The 22506-nt window shown below is 47.1% G+C and overlaps 1 protein-coding gene across 2 annotated transcripts in view; it reads left to right on the forward strand.

Annotated features, from left to right (window-relative positions):
* LOC147717192 (ATP-dependent RNA helicase DHX58-like) overlaps positions 1-22506 on the forward strand; it is a 96142-nt gene that overhangs the window by 1075 nt on the left and 72561 nt on the right. For both annotated transcript variants that reach the window (XM_086924143.1, XM_086924144.1), the window contains exons 2-3: positions 1277-1331; positions 5000-5179. In XM_086924143.1, coding sequence (XP_086780269.1) covers positions 5012-5179 — 168 coding nt within the window. In that variant the 5' untranslated portion in view covers positions 1277-1331; positions 5000-5011. The remainder of the gene's footprint in view (positions 1-1276; positions 1332-4999; positions 5180-22506) is intronic.

Below are 22506 nucleotides of genomic sequence, written 5' to 3' on the forward strand. Positions count from 1 at the left end.
ATGTGACAATGCTCTTTAAATGTGAGAATGCTCTTTAAATGTGAGGATGGTCTTTAAATGTGACAATGCTCTTTAAATGTGAGGATGGTCTTTAAATGTCACAATGCTCTTTAAATGTGAAGATGGTCTTTAAATGTGACGATGATCTTTAAGTATGAGAATGGTCTTTAAATGTGACAATGCTCTTTAAATGTGAGGATGGTCTTTAAATGTGACAATGCTCTTTAAATGTGAGAATGCTCTTTAAATGTGAGGATGGTCTTTAAATGTGACAATGCTCTTTTAATGTGAGGATGGTCTTTAAATGTGACAATGCTCTTTAAATGTGAGGATGGCCTTTAAATGTGACAATGCTCTTTAAATGTGAAGATGATCTTTAAGTATGAGAATGGTCTTTAAATGTGAGAATGCTCTTAAAATTTGAGGATGGTCTTTAAATGTGACAATGCTCTTTAAATGTGAAGATGGTCTTTAAATGTGACGATGATCTTTAAGTATGAGAATGGTCTTTAAATGTGACAATGCTCTTAAAATCTGAGGATTCTGTTTAAATGTGACGATGCCTTTTACATGTGATGATCTTTAAATGAGAGGAAGCTCTTTCAATGTGAGGATTCTCTTTAAATGTGAGCGATCATTAAATGTGAGGAGGATCTTTAAATGTGAGGATGGTTTTTAAATGTGACAGTGCTTTTTAAATGTTGTCGAGGGTCCTTGATACTTATCCATGTGTATACAGACAAGGAACTATATCTAAATATGCGCGGTACCCACACACTAGGATAGTTGTGGTTCAAGGCCGTGGCGCCTCATGGAGCAACTCCTCGGGGCCGGACTGGGAACCCATAGCAGCCTTGGCAATTTTCTTAGACCAGCCCCTGGGGAAGCACTTCCGGGAGGCTGAAAACACCTGCGTGCTGCTTTTGTTTTTTTGGGGGCCGATATTTGCAGGATACTGCAAAAACGGTCAGTCCGGCCCTGTCACCAGTACTCATGAAGTCTTCCGGGAGTTACGGAAGGCTTGTAAAAAAGCCACGTGATGCATATGCTTGTGTGTCGGTACCGCGTACGTTTAGATATTGCCCCTTGCCTGTATACACTTGGATAAGTACCAAGCCCCTCATCAACAGGGTAAGGTACATAATATGCAAAAAATACAGGTTTTTTTTTTTAGAAAATAACACTTAACAATATTGAACCTGTTGTCTTTAGCAGGTAACATATAAGTCTTTTATACATGAAGTCTTATACCTACCTCATCATATTCTCTCTACAGATTAAAATTAAGACGCAATACAGGATTTGATATTTGCATCTCTACTTGCGGCAAGGTAAGAAACTTAACATTTTTAATTTAATCTTATGTGCCAGTGGTCGTTAACTATGCCTAAATTCGAATAATAGATCCCAAAACCACTTGATTTTAAAAGATTGTCTAAAAACATCTACATTGTCTCTGCTTGCGCTCATTTTATATTTAAAGAAAACAAAAATCTTCTCTAGGGGATTAAGGGCTCTCTTAACCAAAACGAATGTTTTCTTGAGCACGAGCACCACCCTTAAGACAACAGTCCATGAGCACTATGTTTTCTTTTTTTAAGAGCACCACATTTTGATAAGGGCTGTGACATTTTTTGTGAAGAAAGTACAATTTAGCAAAGTATGTGTTGAGATTTAGCCTTGAAAAAGCTCCCACCTCACAGGCTATATATGAATTTGAAATATGTGTTGGCTAACATGTGAAAAGGTTTTACGAACTATATATTTGGAAATGATAATCTGCCAATATGATGTTTGTAATTCACCCGTGCTTTAAAAGACCTCTATTTTTTTTAAACTGTGGAATTTACTTAGAACAAGGACTCTTAACTTTGAGAAAAAGAAGGACTCAGAAATATACGACTGTCTGAAAAGGATACTAGGAAAAGTGACACTCAGCACCCTAACTACTTATACTTATGAGGCAGAGTTGTCCCAACCCCTAAGGAGCATCACAGAGTTTTCCTCACAAAAATGAATAGCACTATAACAATAGCACAAATTAATTCGACAAAGCAGGCTGGGAGAGAAAAGGGTCGGGCCTGCAAAACCTGCATCAACATTGCTTCCACTTCATGCCTTTGGTATCCACCACAAAACTTGCAGGTTTTTCTTCATCTCTGGTTTCTCCTTTCATCCCTGTTATTCCAACTTTCTCTTATTCCGTTCTTCCCCCTTTTCTGCTTTTCTCTCTCCAGAGTCAAAAGTCTGATGATGTCAATCAGTCCTGGGCTCAAAAAGAGCTTTGGTAGTGGGCATCACCCAGTGCTTATTTTGTAAAGGAATGAGTGCCAGGGCTCAAAGCTCTGCTCAGAAGCCCTCATCCTGCGATGTTGTAGCCTGCTGCCGAAGGCTATGCCCGTTGGTAAAGGCCCTAAATACTAGTTATATGCCCGGGCAAGGGCCTATAATGAGGGTAGAATGTTCTAAATTAAAAAGGGAGAAACCGAAAGACAAACATTGGAATGTTGAAGTAGAATGCTTATACCAGCCATTATAAGCTTGGAGCGACTCCATTGTCTTTAATTGAGCTCTCAACATTCCACTGCTCTTATACCAGGACGCCCAGTTCTTCTCTACTCTTCACATAATAAACTCTCCGTCTCCTTCTCCTGTTTCTTTATAATGAAAGTCATGAAATAGACCCCCCTCTTCCCACTGCCACAAAACCGTGGTTCAGGTACTGATCTCATCTTGCTTTGAATGCTGCAATGTGCTGCTGAAATGTACCCTTTGTTGGTCTCCCAGACTAGTCACTGTCCAGGCCGCAACATATAGAGAATGTCACTGCACGCCTTATTCTTGGCAAACAACTGAGGCCTCAAGTCTTAGGGCTTCTGGCATATCTACAGCAGATTCTGCAGTATCTTTAATCCTTTTGGGATAAGGATGTACACTCACACTCCTCGAAATATGTCAAGTCCAGTGGCGGTTCGTCCATGGGGGCGTTTGGGCGCCGCCCCACTGCTTTCACGCCATGCGAGAAGGCAGAAACAAATGGTAGTTATTACCATAATAACTACCATTTGTTTCTGCCTTCTCGCACAGCGAGAAAGCAGAAGTTAGAGTGGGCGGTGTTACTCGAGGGCAGGGGGGAGCGGCTTGCTCACTCTTGTTAATACTGTCTGTTTGGGCAGCCTGAGAGGCTGCCAAACAGACAGTATTAAGAACAGTGGGCAAGCCGCTCCCCCCTGCCCTCGAGTAACACCTCCCACTCTCTTTGTCTCTCTGTATGCTGCAGCATACAGAGAGAAATGACGTGGTTGGGGCAGCCGGCCGAACCAATCACAGCGCTGGCTGCGGTGGAGGGGAAGGAGGCTGCCTGCAGCCTTCCTGATCCTGTTGACGAGAGCCCAAACCAGACGTCAGAGGAATTCAAAATCCAGGACGGCGGGAGTCGGGAGTCTGCAGTATCGGGAGAAAAGCAGGAACTGAAGCCAGGGTAAGTTTATTTTATTATATTTTATTATTTATCGTCGACGTCGCATGTAAAGTGCTCTGACTCCGTGTACCCGGTACATGTATCAAGTGCTGTGCAGCGGCAGCGCGGGGAGAGTCGGCGAAGGTGAGGTCCAGGGCGGATCTGATGGGGTGCAATCAACGGTACAGTGTTAGTTAGTGCATATCTAGGGATAGTGTTCTTAGCATTTAACTCAGGAAGTGAGGTTAGGGTCCGAAGATGCCACCGTTGGAACGTGATGCCTTTTTTATTGCACTAATACGAGTCATTATTCTGTAGATCTGGGTGGATTTAGCACAGGTGAAAAGTTAACAGAAGGTGCACCCTTCGTTCTGCATGAGCCGCGCCTTCCAGAAAGGATGTGTGGCGTGTACAAAGTCCACCCCCCCGCGTGGACCCGGCGGGGGACTGGCGCGATGGACCCGGCGGCCTGTGAATTATTAATCCCGGCCGCGCCTCTTCCTGCTCCCCCAGGTGCCCGCTGAGGAGCCAGCGAGCCACTCCCTGCGCCCCAAGGCCCCCGAGATGGACGTCTTGTACAACTCCACGCTCAACATCTACATATGTGAGACACCCGGGGACCGTGGCACGTGTAGGGACGGGGGGGCTCGGCCTCATCTTCTTTCTCCCTCGAGAAGAACCTTTTCCTGGGGTGGCCTCCAACCACGTCTTCATTAGCTCCATCCTCGCCATCTGTAAGTACAGATGCCAGGTGGACTGGGCACGGGATGGTTGGGGGTTTTCAGCTTTGCACCAGCCTCCCTCCCCCCAGAGACCCGTGCCTGTTGTGGTCCAAGCCTCAAGCAGCGTGACCCACGGGGGCAGTTATGAGTGGGATAGCAGGTCGGGCAAGCGTAACGCTGCTCCAGTGTGCATCAGACACCAGCTTATTGATAGAGACACAATACAAAATTGGTGACACTCATCCTGAACTTATACGCTTCACTACTTTCAAATGTCACCAGCCGCCACCTTGTTTCACAAGCTATTCCCCTCCTTGATCTCTCATCTCCAGTTCCTACATTCTCTTGCCCGTTCCTTTTTTTACTAAAACTCAGCTGTGAGGAGCCCGTGTTTTGTCCAAGGTCACCAGCAAAGGCTCATACGACCTCCATGCTGACATTCGATCAGCCTCCCTTCCAAACTTCAGGAAAAGACGGAAGACCCACCTCTTCTCTGCCTAACTAAGCTTTTTGTTCACCGCCAGGGCACCCTTTGAGTGCTTAACAAATTTCCAATCCATTATTCAATAAGAAGTGGTCCTCTTTATTTTAGTTAAAAAAAGTATTGCAACTAGAAGAAAAAAACCAAATGGTAAATGTCTTCCGAACGATGCCCATAAATAAATATCTATAGAAATCAGATAATGTAAATTGTTGATCATTTGGGATTGTGCTGCTGTTTAGGGGATTGATTACAGAGTCCAATTATCCTTTTTGTTCATACAAATTACAATAGTAAGGGCATCTGTGATAAAAAATAATTATGAACCTTTTTCAGTGTCTGGTAAGGATGGATCTGTACGATTACCAATGGGAGGTGATCCAGCCGGCGCTTGAGGGAAAAAACATCATCATTTGGCTCCCAACAGGATCCGGGAAGACCAGAGCAGCGGTGTATGTGACCAAGCGACACCTGCAGATCAAGCGCAACGCCAAGGTGGCAGTGCTGGTGAACAAGGTATCGTATTTATGGTGCTGTTGACCATGGGAGCAGTGTTTTTGGTGCTATTGTGGGACAGTGAATGGCTGGTGCCATTTACCACTTCAATAGACTTAACTCTTGATACACTTTACCGCCCAAACTAATCTCGGTAGGCAGAGCTAAGGCCAGACCCTCCTGTACTGGTATCGAACTGTTCGGTTCTTGTATACGAGTTCATGGCCCTAAGCGTTTGGCACACACAACCTATCCCTCAGATCTGAAGTTCTCTCGCGAGAGTTCATGGCCCTTCAAAGTGATCTGGGTCTCAAAGAACCAGAAAACACACCTCACCACCTTTCAGCTGTTTGTTGCTACTTCTGGTAATTACTCCACAATCCCCTTACGCCACCCCCGCCCCACCAAGCAGTCTGCCCATTTGGCAGAAGACTCTGGTGCTAGCTACTATGTTTCATTCTGCATCCTCTGTGCTCTGCTATCATTTGTAGTCTGTAGCCAAGTGCCACAGTGATGAAATGTGTGTATATTACAGTCTGTGTTCGGTGTGCTGCAGTCGTGTGTTTCCTGATGTCAAAGTTTAGCTGACTTCTCGTTTGCTGCTGTGACTTCTGCTGTCATGGGACATTACAGCCCCATTTGGCAATTTAGTGATGAGCCCAAATGCCAGTCCTGGACTGTGTCAGTTTTTCCATTTTTTATTTGGGATCATTTTCCTAGCTCAGACACTGTGATGCTTATGCATTGCTAGCACCCCATATGGCAGAAAACAGGCGATGTAAACCCCATTTCCTCAGACATTTCACGCAGAGGAAAAAGAGGCGCACTTCATGTTTGATAGAGACCTTGATTTGTTTTCCGGTGAAATATTTGTTGTTGTTTGCTCGAGAAGAAGCAATCTGTCTCTCTCTCTCTCTCTCTTTCGCTCGTTCTTTTGAGTTTACCCAATCCTTTCCCCCTTATGCTTTAGGGTCGGCTCCTGCTTTTTTTTTTTAATCATGTCAACTAAGAATGAGCAACCCAATATACCCTTGAGGGCTTGGGCGATAGGTATGAAAGGGTAATTGTGCCGTCAAGGGTTTTTGTTAAACTGTTGAATATTCAGAATTATATATTATTTTGTGGTCCTAAACATTTGACACCACTGATGCACAATTTGTGTCAGACAAAGTTTTTAGACAAATAGAACTAATACCAGACAGTAATAAAAAGAGAGAGCAATAACAGGGTGTATGGAAAAGTTCTGTTTGTTTTAATTATTCACAAAACAAGAATAAAATATACATGGGTATACCATTTGTTGCAAAAGCTACAATAGGAAAAATATCAATAAAACAGCCTATTTGCAGCAATTGTTGTAGCTTATCCACCTATTTACAGATTCTATCATTACAAGCGGTGGAACAAGCGCAGTCGACGTTTCGGTCTCTAGACTTGCGTTATGGAGACCATCCTCAGGACAAACAAATCAAATCATGAATACCCTTTCTTATAGATTAATGAAGATCATGGAGTTTAAATGGGCCTCAAATTCATGTAGATGGTAGCGCTGAGTGACATCATCTGTATATTTAAACGATTGGCAGGCCCTCGGTCACTTTTACATGAAGTTCACTTAACACAGCAGTCCAGGCTAAACAAAGGTCGAAGGCGATTCTCACAGTTCAACAGGCAGCATCTCTGCCGGATTGCTGCTGCCTGTTGAACTGTGAGGATCGCCTTCGACCTTTGTTTAGCCAGGACTGCTGTGTTAAGTGAACTTCATGTAAAAGTGACCGAGGGCCTGCCAATCGTTTAAATATACAGATGATTGCACTCAGCGCTACCATCTACTTGAATTTGAGGCCCATTTAAACTCCATGATCTTCATTAATCTATAAGAAAGGGTATTCATGATTTGATTTGTTTGTCCTGAGGATGGTCTCCATAACGCAAGTCTAGAGACCGAAACGTCGACTGCGCTTGTTCCACCGCTTGTAATGATAGAATCTGTAAATAGGTGGATAAGCTACAACAATTGCTGCAAAAAGGCTGTTTTATTGATATTTTTCCTATTGTAGCTTTTGCAACAAATGGTATACCCATGTATATTTTATTCTTGTTTTGTGAATAATTAAAACAAACAGAACTTTTCCATACACCCTGTTATTGCTCTCTCTTTTTATTACCGTCTGGTATTAGTTCTATTTGTCTAAAAACTTTGTCTGAGTCAAATTGTGCATCAGTGGTGTCAAATGTTTAGGACCACAAAATAATATATAATTCTGAATATTCAACAGTTTAACAAAAACCCTTGACGGCACAATTACCCTTTCATTTTTTTTTAATCAGGCATCGGATTCTGAGCACTAGGGGTTCAGTAAGGCTAGTGTCTAGGCGGGGATTAGAAAGGCTAATGTCTAGGGGATTAGAAAGGCTAGTGTCTAGGGGATTAGAAAGGCTAGTGTCTAGGGGATGAGCAAGGCTAGTGTGTAGGGGATTAGCAAGGCTAGTGTCTAGGGGATTAGGAAGGATAATGTCTAGGGGATTAGAAAGGCTGGTGTCTAGGGGATTAGCAAGGCTAGTGTCTAGGGGATTCGAAAGGCTAGTGCCTAGTGGATTATGAAGGCTAGTGAATAGAGGATCAGAAAAGCTAGTGTCTAGGGGTTTAGGAAGGCTAGCATCCAGGGGATTAGAAAGGCTAGTGTTAAGGGGATTAGAAAGGCTAGTGCCTAGGGGATTATGAAGGCTAGTGTCTAGAGGATTATGAAGGCTAGTGACTAGAGGATCAGAAAGGCTAGTGTCTAGGGATTTAGGAAGGCTAGCATCCAGGGGATTAGAAAGGCTAGTGTTAAGGGGATTAGAAAGGCTAGTGCCTAGGGATTTATGAAGGCGATTGTCTAGAGGATTATGAAGGCTAGTGACTAGAGGATCAGAAAGGCTAGTGTCTAGGGGTTAGGAAGGCTAGCATCCAGGGGATTAGAAAGGCTAGTGTTAAAGGGATTAGGAAGGCTAGCATCTAGGGGATAAGAAAGGCCAGTGTCTAGGGGGATTAGGAAGGCTAGTGTCTAGGGGATTAGAAAGGCTAGTGACTAGGGGATTAGGAAGGCTAGCATCTAGAGGATTAGAAAGGCTAGTGTCTAGAAGATCAGAAAGGCTAGTGTCTAGGGGATTAGAAAGGCTAATGTCTAGGGGATTAGAAAGGCTAATGTCTAGGGGATTAGGAAGGCTAGTGACTAGGGAATTAGGAAGGCTAGTGTCTAGGGGAATGGGAAGACTAGTGTCTAAGAGTTCAGGCAGGGTAGAGTCTAGGGGATTAGGAAGGCTAGTGGTATTGTACACCCTGTCGTGTCCAGCACCACGCAAGGAACCCTAGATCAGAGATGACATGCACATTAGAAGATATTCTGTTTAGAATATGTCTTTCTTTAATCATAGCTAAAGTGGGGCAGCAAAAATGAAGCCCAATATTATTATTATGGAATATCGTCCTACAAACCACTGTGGACAAAATACTGACTACCCATTTATTGTGAGCTTAAATATACATAGGTAAGTAACTCCACTACTATGTACATTGCCAAAATATGTATATCTTCAAGGTACATGGAGTTAAAACAGTAAATCTAGGCTTACCTTTATATATGCACCTTCTCCATATTTTGTTTCTCAATATTTAGGCCATGTTTTGTTTTTGTAGAACACGGATCACACGTCTCTGACAAGTTCTGGAAAGCTTTGGGCAATGTTTCTCAATGCCACAAAGTGCCTGACCATCCGCGGCCCGTGGAGGGGCGCGCTACGAAATTCGTTTTATTTATTTATACCTCCAAGCATCCATATTCCGGTGTTTAGTACCCCCCACCCTGCCCCTCCCCCCTGTCTATCTGCCTCACTGGTACTCCCTCCACGGGCCGCAGCTGTCTAGTTGGATGATAGGTTCTTCACACAAGAGTCTAAAGCCACTCAGCAGGCAAGTTTAAAAAAGAAATGTGTTAGGCTGTTCAGTTATAGCTCATTTAGGGCTCCATTCTTCCTCTAACTATAATTAACCACCTTCACACAGCACACACACATTCCATGCATCATCACGTTTACACAGAAACAGACTGAACATTCCACAGCATGCCTACTATGCCTTCACAGACGCCACATGGCACTACATCACCGCAATTCCTTACAGACAGGTACACAGATATGCCACGTCACTACAACTGTTTGTTGCCCCTCCAGTGCCTAGTAACGTTTTCAGTCGTTCTCACTATTAGTTCCTTAGCCATGGATCGCTCTGCTGCTTTTCATCTAATCTACTTCCAATCTTTGTTCCATTCATCTCTTTCTAGAGGAACATCTTGAGTTCTCCTACTTGCTAACAGCAATCGAGCTGTCCACCTACTTATTATTTGCTCAGTGCTTTGGCAAAAACGCTATGCATGTGTAATAATGATAAAACGTCATTTGCAATCAGAAGCGAGCGTGAATCGTAGTGTAATGCCCTGCCCACGGTGCTACAGCCTCTTTTGTAATAGAATTGCAGTAGCTTCTCTAAGGCATTGATTCTGAGTTTGCTTGCCTGGCCGATAACAGAGCTAGACGGGAAATGTACCTGGTTACTCGACCCCCCAACACTTCGGCTAACACCAACTTCAACGGGAGCAGGAAAAGCTCCATTCCCATGAAAGACAGGTATATGTAGGGGAGCAAGGCACGGCCCTAACTACTTGGGGCCTTGGGCTAACGGGGCACTCAGACACACAATGAAGGAGACCACACACAGGCTATGGAGGTACGGACCGGAAGCCACGAGCGACCACCGTCCCTTTATTTAAAGCCTTCTGGCCACGCCTGGCCAGAAGGTGATACATTGTTTGTGGGTGTTTCCGGGTCTCGTCCGAGACCCGTGAAACACTAGAACGCTACATCCCTTTCCAACTTGGTATTTTGTTTTCTTCTGAAACAATCCGAAAAGAGTCGACATGCAAAATCAGCCAGCCTCACGATTGGTCGAGGATTGGGTCGTTGATGGTGGCCCCCATTTCCTCTGGTTGCTCGTTACTCAGGCTCTGGCCGTCTTGGAGACTCAGGTGTGTCGACAGTGTCTTCTGCGCAGATGCTGTTCTCTAATTGTTCCGCAGCGTCGACGTTCTGTCTTTCGCAACTTGGTGGGTTTTCGGGCCTCGCTGGAATACGTTTAAACCACGACACATTTCTAGTTACTTCCTCTTCATCCCTCTGTGTCGTCACTGCCGTGCCTTTGGTTGTTTTGATGACCCATGGCTCGGCCTCATAGGGTGACCGGAATTTCCCTCCGGGTCTTCGTGTTCTCAGCAGTACCGTGTCTCCCGGGCTTAGTTCTTTGTCTTGAGCCCTCCTTTTCTGGCTCGCTCATTCGTTGTTCTCCTCCTTCTCTCTTGAGTGTCCGCGGGCACATACGGTGCAGGCTTGCAATTCTCTGCCATGGGCAATCGATCTCTCCTAGGTCCGGCAAACATTAGCGACCACGGGGACCTCTGGGTGGTGCTATGGGGGGTGCTTCGATATTCCCATAGGAACAGTTGAAGTGCTGTCTCTGGGTCTTTTCCTTCCACCATTGCAATCCTCAGAGTTTTGTTAACGGTTCTCATGAAGCGTTCTGCTTCTCCATTAGCCTGGGGCCACTGAGGAGTGACTCGATGATGTTTCACCCCTAGATCCCTTAGAAATTCCTTAAATTCGCTACCTTGAAACGGCGGCCCATTGTCTGTTTTAATCCGCTGGGGAATGCCAAACATTGCAAATGTCTTACTGAGCAGTGGCTGTATATTTGCGAAACTGGTGGACGCGGCTATCTCTACCACAGGATACTTGGTGTAGCTATCCACCATCACCACTGCCACCCGCCCATCGGGAAAACTACCAAAGTCCAAGCTGATCCAGCTCCATGGTGATGGGGAGGGTTCTTCTGTGATTACCGGTGCTGGGGTATCTGGGGCACTAGTCAACTGGCACGCACGGCAGTTACTTACTACTTCGTCTACTTTCTCGTCCATGTAGGGAAACCGCACCTTTTCCCGCATTCTCGCCTTCATTCTTCTTGTTCCTTGGTGCCCCTCGTGGGCCAATATGGTCGCGAAGAGAGACCAGGATGACTACCCGTGACCCTAGCAGTATGAGCCCATTACTTGCCTTACTTAGTTCATTGTGCACCCTCCAGACCTGAGACAAACGATTGCGATCTGTTTCGCTCCAGTCACTGACATTGCGTAGAAAGTTCTCCCAGGATCCAGCGTCTAGAGCTGTCCTGACTCTGGTAATGACAGCATCATTGTCATATTGGCTTGCAATGTCTTCCGCTGATAATGCCTGGGGACATGCCATTTGTGACACCATGTCCACAAATTCCTCCGTCTGCAACTCTTGATCACGCCCAGCCTCTCCTTCCTCCGGGGGATGTCGTGACAGGAAGTCAGCTGGATTCTTTGCTCCAGGCCTGTAGACTAACTCCATTTGGTAGTGTTGAATCTGAATGGCCCATCTCTCAATCCGAGGCGGAGGGTGTGGAGCCGTCCCTCGGAACAACGGTATGAGTGGTTGGTGATCCCTGACCATCCTGAACGGCTGTCCTGTGATATATAGGTGGAAATGATTGCAGGCCCACTTCACTGCTAACGCCTCTCTCTCTATCTGAGAGTATCTTGTTTCCGTTGCCGTGAGGGCCTTACTTGCAAAGGCCAGGGGAACCCACACACCGGGCTCCGATTCTTGAGTGAGAAGCGCACCTAACCCCACTGGGCTGGCGTCTACGAGAATTTCCGTTGACCTTGCAGTGTCAAAATACGCCATTGTTGTGCTGTCCAGCAATGCCGCTTTAATTTTGTCGAACGCCTCCGCTTCAACTTTGGACCATCTCCACGAGGTTTCTTTCTTCGTCAGGTTTCTTAGGGGCTCAGCGATCGTGGCTAGTTGTGGAATGAAACGGGCACAGTACTGTGCCATGCCCATGAAGCTCCTCACCTCTGATGCAGTCGTCGGAGCTGGGGCACATTTTATCGCTGATGATTTGCGGGGTTCTACCTTGACTCCCTCCGAGTAAAACACATACCCAAAAAACTCAATCGACTGTTTAAAGAACTGACATTTCTCCTTGTGCAACGTGACCCCGAACTCAGCTAGCCTCCGGAGTGTTGCTTTCAATCTTCTGTGGTGCTCCTCACTAGTTTTCGCATGGATGAGAATGTCATCACTGACATTTAGTACTCCATTCAGTCCTGACAGGATCTCCTTAATCGTATTCTGAAAGATCTCTGCTGCCGAGGTGATTCCGAAATTAAGCCTTTTGTACCGTCTCAACCCTAAGTGTGTCGAAAACGTCGTAATGTAACGACTCTTCTGCTAGCTTGAGCTGATGATAACCCGCATTAAGGTCCAACTTGGAGAACCACTGTGCTCCATTCAAATCTGTCAAGATGTCATCAACGGTGGGCGTAAGATGTCTCTCCCTCTTGATCGCCTTGTTTGGCATCCGCATATCAATGCAAATCCGGATTTTTCCGGGCTGGCGGGGTTTCTCCGCAATCACCATTGGGGATACCCATGGAGTCGGGCCGGTCACTTTCTCGATTACCCCTTGTTCTTCTAGGTTCCTCAGTTCTTGTTCCACTGCTGATCGGAAGTGGAACGGGATTCTCCGGTGTCGTAAGGCCACCGGTTGTATTGCCTTGTCGATATGCAGTTTGACTGGCGGCCTTTTGATGGTGCCTAGCCCTTGGAATAGTGACGGGAACATTTGAAGGATTTCCTCAGTGTGTAGCACCTTCACCACATTTGCAAAAGTAATTAACTTGAGGTCCTCCGCCGTGTGACTCCCTATCAGCAGATCTGCCTCTCTATCAATTACGTGAAATGTTGTCGTCAACTCTTGCCCTTCTGCCTTTACTTGCACAGTCATTTTTCCTTTCAGAGGTAGTGGCTTTGTGCTGCCATATGTTAGAATGCGTGCTTTCAATGGCACTAGTTGTGGTCTTGGCCTTAATGCTTTATAGTGTTGACTGCCCATTACGTTAATTATGGCTCCAGTATCTATCACTCCGGTTACTGTCGAACCGTCGATCTGAATTTGACATTTCGGTTGTGGCCTTCGCCTTCTCTTCAGTTCACTCACTAATGACACGTAATAGCACTCTTCCTCATCATCCGTTTACGAGTCGTCTAGTCGCTGCGGATATTGGGGCTGCGATCTGTTTCCCCTCGAGGAATTCGTTTCTCGGGTGTCATCCAGAGTAAGTTGCCTGACTGCTTTGTTCGGCGCCCTTTTTCCTGCAGTTTCCTGACCTCTGAGATTCCCTCTTGCACTACCCTTGCATACGCTGGCGAAATGGTTCAGCCCGCCTCACTTGGCGCACGCCTTGCCACGTGCAGGGCAGCCATTTTAGCTGTGTTCTTCATAGCCACAGGCACCGCATGGCGTGCGGCGTTGTGTCCGGGTCGGCCATCTTCCTCTGCCACCGCGGTTGCTGCTTCGCAGGGCATCCACTCTTTCCGTCTTCACGGTCACCTCCGTGCTTGCGGACGGGTTTATCGCTGCTTCCATCGCTGTGGCACGTGCATCTGACAATTCGTGTGACCTAGCTAGCATTAATATTTCATCAAGTGTGATGCGTGATTGTCTTAGGATCAGTGTTCTCAAGTGCTTGCTTCTGCACCCTTGAATTAGTTTGGCTGTTACCTCCTTCGTCTGATCGTCGTCCGGACATGTACTTATCAGTTCTCTTAGCCATGCGTGGAAAGCGTCCATTGTTTCCCCTTCCCTTTGTTTGGACTGTCTAAATTTGAATCTTTCATAGTGGGGGTTCAATTGGGGATCAAAATGTGCATTTAGCGATTGCACCGCTGCATCATAGACTGTTGCCGTCCCGGTGTTTGGTAAGTGCGTAAACAGCTTATAGAGTTCATCTCCTCCAAAGTGCAACAATAGGGATCTTTTTACCTCATCGTCTTTCTCACGTGTCGCCGTGAAGTAATTGTCTAGCCGGCTCAACCACACTGTCCATCTCGGTGCTGCTGTGCTTGGGTCAATCAGCGCGCTGAACGGTGGAATTGGGTTAATTTGCGAATGCGGCGACTGTTGAATTACTGGTCTCACTGCCTGTTGTCCTGCTGGCCCTGCCACTTGCGCTGGGGGTGCGGCCTATTGGACCCCTCCTGTGGCTGCCGCATCCTGTACTGACATCTTCACAATGGGCAACAGCCTGTTCCAGCACCTGTGGCCTTAGCTGCTTTCCTTTCCACCCTTTTCTTCCCCCTAGTCTGGATAGTGTGGCAATGTCTATGCAGGCTCTACTTGATGAATTGCCCACTGTTCCTGCTCTTCCACGTGTAATTCCTGTGTTCAAACTGCTCGTTTTTTTTTTTCTTCACTTTGTATGTTATTTTTCCACTTTGCCAATGCTTGTTTGCAGTCCTCATACACAGCCACCTTCTCTGCGCGTGTTCCACACACTCGGGTCTGAATTGCGCCGTGTGGGGGGGCCCCGCCGCTCCTTCATCGAGCGGAGACCTCTTCGCGCGTCACCGGCGCCAGGGAAACGCCGTCACACTCGCTGCGCATGCGCGCACACCACAAGGCTTCAGTCAGGCCTCCTCCTCCGCACAGCCAGCCGCAGGTCCCGCACACAGCTCCTACCGGGCACTCGACTTGCCGGTCCCTGATGCAGCTCCACTCACGCTGCTTACCGGTACTTCTTCGCGCAGCGGCCCTTCCTCACCGGCACCACGGCGCCTCCGACGTGTCGACTCACGCGGACGCCGTCACCACTCAGGTATCAACTGCTTGCTCCGCCTCTGGGTTTCTCTCTCGTGTCCCCACCTTCGTCGCCAGTGTAGGGGAGCAAGGCATGGCCCTAACTACTTGGGCCCGTGGGCTAACGGGGCACTCACACACACAATGAAGGAGACCACACACAGGCTATGGAGGTACGGACCGGAAGCCACGAGCGACCACCGTCCCTTTATTTAAAGCCTTCTTTCCACGCCTGGCCAGAAGGTGATACATTGTTTGTGGGTGTTTCCGGGTCTCGTCCGAGACCCGTGAAACACTAGAAGGCTACAGTATACACCATCTCCTCTGAAGAATTAGACGTCCTCATATCTCAAATCTGAATGCTCTATCCCATTGTCCCTGCAAAAAACCCTCATTACATTGTTTAATTTGTTCCTAGCTTTGTCTATGGCCAACAGTTTTTCTGCACCCTCGCCATACTCTCCTGGGTACAAACTCTGTCCGCATGGTTTAGCAGCCTGCCCAGAGCTTCCAAGTCTGCCAGGGATCCTCTTTCATTGCTTTTGTGAGTGCTGCCCCCTTTTGTACTACCGTATTGTTTTCCCCCAAATAAATAATGAGCACATCCGGACATTTCCCGCCCACCAGCAGCTTGTTTAAACACGGTATAAGCTCCTTCCATTGCATGCCACAATTTCCTACCCATGAAATAGAATACAAGTCCGAACTGAAACCCAAATTAACAACATGAATGCTCGACCTAGCATACCGCTCCACCCACTTGACGGACGAGTGGCCCACGCTCCATATTTTAATTCCTGTCACCAGTGGACCGGGAATAGAACCTGAAAAAGAAATAAAGTTACTCATCCCCCAAATCCCGCCCCATAATATATGGCAGGAAGCAACCAGATTTCTATCTACCCAAGTCCATTATGCTTTGGGGTCCCGCACCCCGTCTGCTAGCTTCCCTCGCAGCCCTGATCCTGAAGGAATGCATTCCAAACTGACTAGAATCTAAGACCTGTGACTTCAGTGTCTTATGTATCACCGCTAACAGGAGAAAGATTGTGAAGGGCTTCCTATTACTCTGTTGGAAGACTCTCCCCCCTCAGCTGCCCCACCCTTCACTGTCTCTGCCCAGCGTACCAGGTAAATGGCCACTATTGGTTAATACTTCAAGAGATCCGCTTTTTCCACAATGGACCCCCTTTATATGTTGGGCTATATCCTAGGCCAAAGGTCGCCCAAAACCCGCCATGCAGTCCCTTCAATTTCGAGTTTTCTATTTGAAAATAAAGCATAGCCTGCAGAATCGGTACTTAACTCTCTGAACTGTGCATGCTTTGCCTTTTTTTACAGGCCTTTTACCCCAATATATTTCAGCAGATTTGACCCTCCCTAATTTATCAAAGGAAATTAGCAAAGGGATAAAAACGATCACACAACTCATGCATTTAGGGGCGTAACAAAGGCCCCCCGCTGCCCCTGCGATGCGGGGGGGACCCCCTGCGCTCCAAGGGCCCCCTCACTCAGCTGGGCCAACATTAGCAAGACTCTTGTCTTCATGGTGCGTGCACGCCACGACCTCTTCTAGCTCTTAATCTGACTAATAATTAATTAAATGGTGTTCGTGTTTGGCTCTTACTCTTTAACCCCTCCCTTGCTGGTGACGAACCCAGCCGTGGGCGTGTGCTGATGACGGCTGGGGTTCGTCATGGCCCCGCCCTGTTCTTTTGTTTACCGCACAGCGGTAAAATCACGGCCGCAGCGAAGGGGTTAAATGGTGTGCGCAAGCCCGGACGCTAAGGCTCTCCTGCCTCTCCATTACTTACGTTGCACACAGATGTCTCTGCGTCGGTGCGGTGGGTGGGGCATAGGGTGGGGCTGGTGACTACTACTGTCAGTCATGCGCCTTTGCAGCGCAACAATTAAAAGTGCGCAGTATGTCGTGACCAATAAAAACAGACGGGAGCAGGTGCCTCTGTGCAAGGAAAGTATGACCAAGAGAAGCAGGTAGTACAGAGCGTTGCTGGGATTTTTGGAGCAGCACCTTAGACTGCAGAAGCTGAGGCTGAGTGAGAGCAGGTGCATAGCTGGTTGCCAAAAATGTTTTCATTTTTCATGACGGATATTTAAAGGCAAGGTGACATTTTTCACAACTGTGTGAAAATGGCGCTTCATCTGTGCTAGCAAGGCGGCCTCTATGGAGAAGACAGGACTCAAAATTAATGTTTTCAGATCAAAACAAACAGTGCAACCTGGTGCAATATTGGAATGTGACAGCTTATTAGGAAAGTTGGTATCACTGACAAAAGCACCAGTGAATTACTCGGAAGGCTCTTTATTTTATATGCTAACATATTAATAGGCCAGTCGGGCTATAAGTTTATCTGTGTACCAATTTCAAGCTATAGGTGACAATTCACTGTAAAATTCTGCAGTAATAGGTCACCACTGAGCACCGCAGCCATCGCCTGTCCATCCATGATAGCCCCTCTCGCGCCCTCAGTTCATTGGCAAATTCAATCAATTGTTGCATATTTGAAAAAATATTCTTCTGGGAAGTAAAGTAAAGCACTGTTTTGGAAATAATATCAACCTGCGGCAAACGTTCCTATAAACGTCCTTTTGTTAGGGATACAATGTTCTACGGGTCTTAAAATAAAGCGATTAATACCCTGTCACGGCAGTTCGGGCGTGTGTTGTCCCGACTCCCAAACACCTCACTGGTGCATTCAGACATCACATCACCTTTATCACCGGGCCAATGCTCAGGATAGGGGAGTGCGAAAGAGAGAGGAGGCTGCAGCGAGGAAGGAGTCAAAGGCTATATAGAGAGCAAAAGGGGATGGATAAAGAGAGAAAGGAGAAGGATAGAGAGAGCACGCAAGAGGGCGAGAGGGATAAAAAGCGACAGAGAGAGCAGATGGATAAAAAGAGAGAGGAGAGGTATAAAGCGAGAGGGATAAAAAGAGGGCGAGAGAGAGCAAAAGGGGGAGGGGAGAGGGCTAAAGACAGAGAGAAGAGAGCGCTAGAGCGAGAGTCTGAGAGGAGTGGAATAAAGGTAGAGGGATAAAGAGAGGGAGGGTGAGCATAAGGGGGAGAGGGATAAAGACTGAGGAGAGGGATAGAGGGGGAGCGCGTGAGAGAGGGAGAGGGTTAAAAAGAGTCGCAGAGAGAGAGGAGAGGGATAAAAAGACAAAGGAGAGGGAAAGAGAGACAGTGCATGAGAGAGGGATAAAAAGAGTCACAGAGAGAGAGGAGAGAGATATAAAGAGGGAGGAGAGGGAAAGAGAGAGAGCGTGCAAGAGGGGGGGAGAGGGATAAAGACAGAGGAGAGGAATAGAGAGCGAGTGCATGAGAGAGAGAGAAGAGGTATAGAAAGAGACAGAGAGAGAGAGGAGATGGATAAAAAGAGACAGAGAAGAGGGATAAAAGGATAGAGAGGAGAGGGATAAAAGGATAGAGAGGAGAAGGATAGAGAGAGAGAGAGAGCGTTCGTCCATGCGAGAGGGGGAGAGGGATAATGACAGAGGAGAGGGATAGAGAGCGAGCGCATGAGAGAGAGAGGAGAGGGATAAAAAGGGACAGAGATTTGAGGGATACAAAGAGACAGGGGAGGGATAAAAGGATAGAGTGGAGAGGGATAGAGAGAGCGTGCAATAGGGGGGAGAGGGATAAAGACAGAGGAGAGGGATAGAGAGCAAGCGCGTGAGCGAGAGGAGAGTGATACAAAAGACAGAGAGAGGTGAGGGCTAAAAAGAGACAGGGGAGGGATAAAAGGATAGGAGATGGATTAAAGGATAGAGCGGAGATGGATAGAGAGAGAGAGCATGCAAGAGGGGGAGAGGGATAAAGACAGAGAGGAAAGGGATAGAGAGCAAGCGCGTGAGAGAGGAGAGGGATGAGAAGAGACAGAGAGAGGGATAAAAGGATAGGAGAGGGATAAAAGGATAGAGCGGAGAGGGATAGAGAGAGAGAGAGAGAGACCGTGCAAGAGGGGAGAGGGATAAAGACAGAGAGGAGAGGGATAGAGAGCAAGCGCATGAGAGAGAGGAGAAGAATAAAAGAGAGACAGAGATTTGAGGGATACAAAGAGACAGGGGAGGGATAACAGGATAGAGCGGAGAGGGATATAGAGAGAGCATGCGAGAGGGGGCGAGGGATAAAGACAGAGAGGAGAGGGATAGAGAGCAAGCGCGTGAGAGGAGAGGGATAAAAAGAGACAGAGAGGTGAGGGCTAAAAAGAGACAGGGGAGGGATAAAAGGATAGGAGAGGGATAAAAGGATAGAGCGGAGAGGGATAATAGAGAGAGAGCATGCGAGAGGGGGAGAGGGATAAAGACAGAGAGGAGAGGGATAGAGAGCAAGCGCATGAGAGAGAGGAGAAGAATAAAAGAGAGACAGAGATTTGAGGGATACAAAGAGACAGGGGAGGGATAACAGGATAGAGCGGAGAGGGATATAGAGAGAGCATGCGAGAGGGGGCGAGGGATAAAGACAGAGAGGAGAGGGATAGAGAGCAAGCGCGTGAGAGGAGAGGAATAAAAAGAGACAGAGAGGTGAGGGCTAAAAAGAGACAGGGGAGAGATAAAAGGATAGGAGAGGGATAAAAGGATAGAGCGGAGAAGGATATAGAGAGAGAGCATGCGAGAGGGGGAGAGGGATAAAGACAGAGAGGAGAGGGATAGAGAACAAGCGCATGAGAGAGAGTAGAGGGATGAAAAGAGTCAGAGAGAGGTGAGGGATAAAAAGAGACAGGAGACGGATAAAATGATTGGAGAAGGATTAAAGGATAGAGTGGAGAGGGATAGAGCGAGAGAGACCGTGCGAGAGGGGGAGAGAGATAAAGACAGAGAGGAGAGGGTTAGAGGTGTGTGGCATGCAGCTAATTCACCAATCTATTTCTCTTGACTTTTGTAGGATACTGAGTTATATCTTATGTACTTCTCATGTATATTATCAGTGGAGTTTTTATGGAATTGCAGGTTTGGGTTTGTCTTTCAAAGTTTCAAGTTATTGTCCATTAATGTCAATTCTATTTCAGACCCTTCATAGTTATTCTTCAGCCAGAGGCAGTTCCTGAGACAATAGGACCTCTCCTTGGAATTGTTCTGATTGCTGCCTCAGTTAAATAATCTGCTTTTGACAGTATTGTTACAAATGGCAAAGCTTGTATGTTAAGAGTGTTTCCCACTTTCTCATTAGAACTTAGAGAAACAATATAGAGGCATTTCAATTAAATGTTGTAGGTTTCAAATCAAAATATAATAGATTTCTGGGTGGTAGGGAAAAGTGGTAGGTGGTGGGCTGTCCGCCGCGGGGGGGCCCTTCATGTGCTTTGCAGGGGGGCCCCTTCATGTGCTTTGCTGGGGACCCAGCCACCTCCGTCCACCTGGAGTGTGATTCGGACACAGGCGAACACACTCGAGGGAACACCCCAGAAGAGTCCAGCACACTGTGCTGCAAATTGTTGAATCTATAAAATTTTATTGTTGGTTTTATGTCTCTGTGTTATTAACTGCGGATGTCTTTGGCTAGTTGGGGTTGCTGAAGTGGGAGGGGGTTGTGTATGAGAGTAGGATATGCCTACTATGGTTAACCCCACTTTTTGCTGGTGTTTCACTGTTTTTCGACTTTAGTCTGGCTGGGGCCCTGCCATCCAGGACTCTAGCCTAGCTGCTTCCTCTCTAAATTGATTGCATGTACTTTAGGTACACTCCAGATTGGTTACTGGGTTACCCTTGTGAGTCGCTAGTATTTGGTACCTTGGGTACCAAGGGCATAGGTACCCCAGAGGCCTACCAGGGGCTGAAGCATGTATTATTCCACCCTGGGAAGCATTCCAAAATGGCACCAAACATCTGCTACTGCAGCCTGGGTAAGGTGGTGCATGTACCCCTTACTAAGATATAGGGCACCAAAGAAGCATCTTGCCGGTCTGCATTTCCAAGGCTCCCGTCGGATCCCGACATATTTGCGACTCAGGAGATGGACTTCCAGACTTCTCAGAGACCGACACGAGATCCCAGCGAAGCTGAGACCCGCAGCCCTCACAGTGACGTGGGACCGGAACTCCTGGACACCGTGCACATTTGCAAGTGCATCGAAATCCCGAGCTTTCCCGAAGTTGTGCATTGGGCTACTTGTAGTCCAAGCCCCGAGCACCATTTGCACCGAAGATTGTGGGCCTAGACTCCACGAGTGCTCCTTGGGCCCGCTTCTAGCATTTCTGCTCGAGGCTCCTTCGCGATCCCTGGTCCGTCGACTGGTGGGTCCCCACGAAGGTAACTCTTCTGTTTCTTAGGCTTTCCTGGTTGCGCCAGACGTGCTCTGACTCCCCTCCAAAGGGTGTGTCGCTCAGACCTTGCTGGTCTGCACCGAAGCCAATCTTTGCTTTTTGCGTGAGTTGCTGTTGTCAAGGCTTGTTGGGTACAATCCGGATACCAACAAAGCAGCACTCGATATCCTTCGTGGGACAGCATGAATCCAGCTCCTGGTCATTGTCGACGCCTCCTGGTCCTCGTGGCTGAAGAGTCAAGCTTCACCTTCTGCACCTGAAATCACCCGACATCGGTGGGCATCTTCTCCTCGCCTTCCTGATCACTGGCAGGTGACCCAGACTCTTTCCCCTCTGCTTTCAGGTTCTTCAGATCTCCAATCCACCCTTGGATCGATCCGGACACTTTCCACTTGGTCGCCTGCTGCATTTTTCAGCAGCTCGCCATAGAAAACAACGACGAAAGCTGACACGAAAAGACACCTATGCACCTGGCTTCCATGGGTGAGGTAACTCGGGAACTCCGGTGCTCCCGTGGGTATTGACTCTAGAACTGCCTAGTTCTAAAGGGGTTTGCTCCAAGTCCACTTCTAAGTGTCACTAATCTTAAAAATTCTAATAGCAACTTTCTCTATAGAAGTGAATGGTGACTCGCAGCTGTGTTTAGACACTGCACGCGTCCCCTGTGGGTCCCTTGTGTCACTACCTTGGGTGGTTCCTGGTTGCCCCAGCGGTTCTACAGGCTCTAGGCCTGGTATCTATGTCTGTCATGGTTCTCATACCACGTTCTTAGTATATGGTTTGGTATGCCCCTAGGGCTAACCATATATTGTGCTAATTTACTGGGTGCTAAATAAGATTACTGTATGTACATTTGCTTCTAGCCTCATAAAGAGACTAGAGGGGTGTGTTTAGAATAAATACATATATTTTATATATATACCTGGTGTGGTTCTCCTTTCATTTGGTCATTCATGAGTTATATTACCTGTGCGCGCTACCTCAGCTTGCGCACTTCTGGTACATGCCCCATGACTTTATACCACATGTGGCAATTGAACATGATGACGCTGCCCCAATACCCCTGAGAGCTATCCTTCCACACTGGGCTGCAATGCCTGCTGCTAAGAACGAGTACCATGCAAATAACAAAGTGCATATAATGGAAATAGGTCAGTGGTGTACTGCTTCTGTAAGAGAGCTCCTTTTGTTACTTGTCGTTTATAAGTCAAACTCCAAATATAGAACATTGAGCTATTAACTATCATCAAAGAGCTGTATGCAAACTGCAAGGTATATGTTAGCACTATATATGTTTTGCTAAGTCTT

This window comes from Lissotriton vulgaris, chromosome 5 (assembly GCF_964263255.1).
Source record: "Lissotriton vulgaris chromosome 5, aLisVul1.2, whole genome shotgun sequence".
In the NCBI taxonomy this organism is placed as follows: domain Eukaryota; kingdom Metazoa; phylum Chordata; class Amphibia; order Caudata; family Salamandridae; genus Lissotriton; species Lissotriton vulgaris.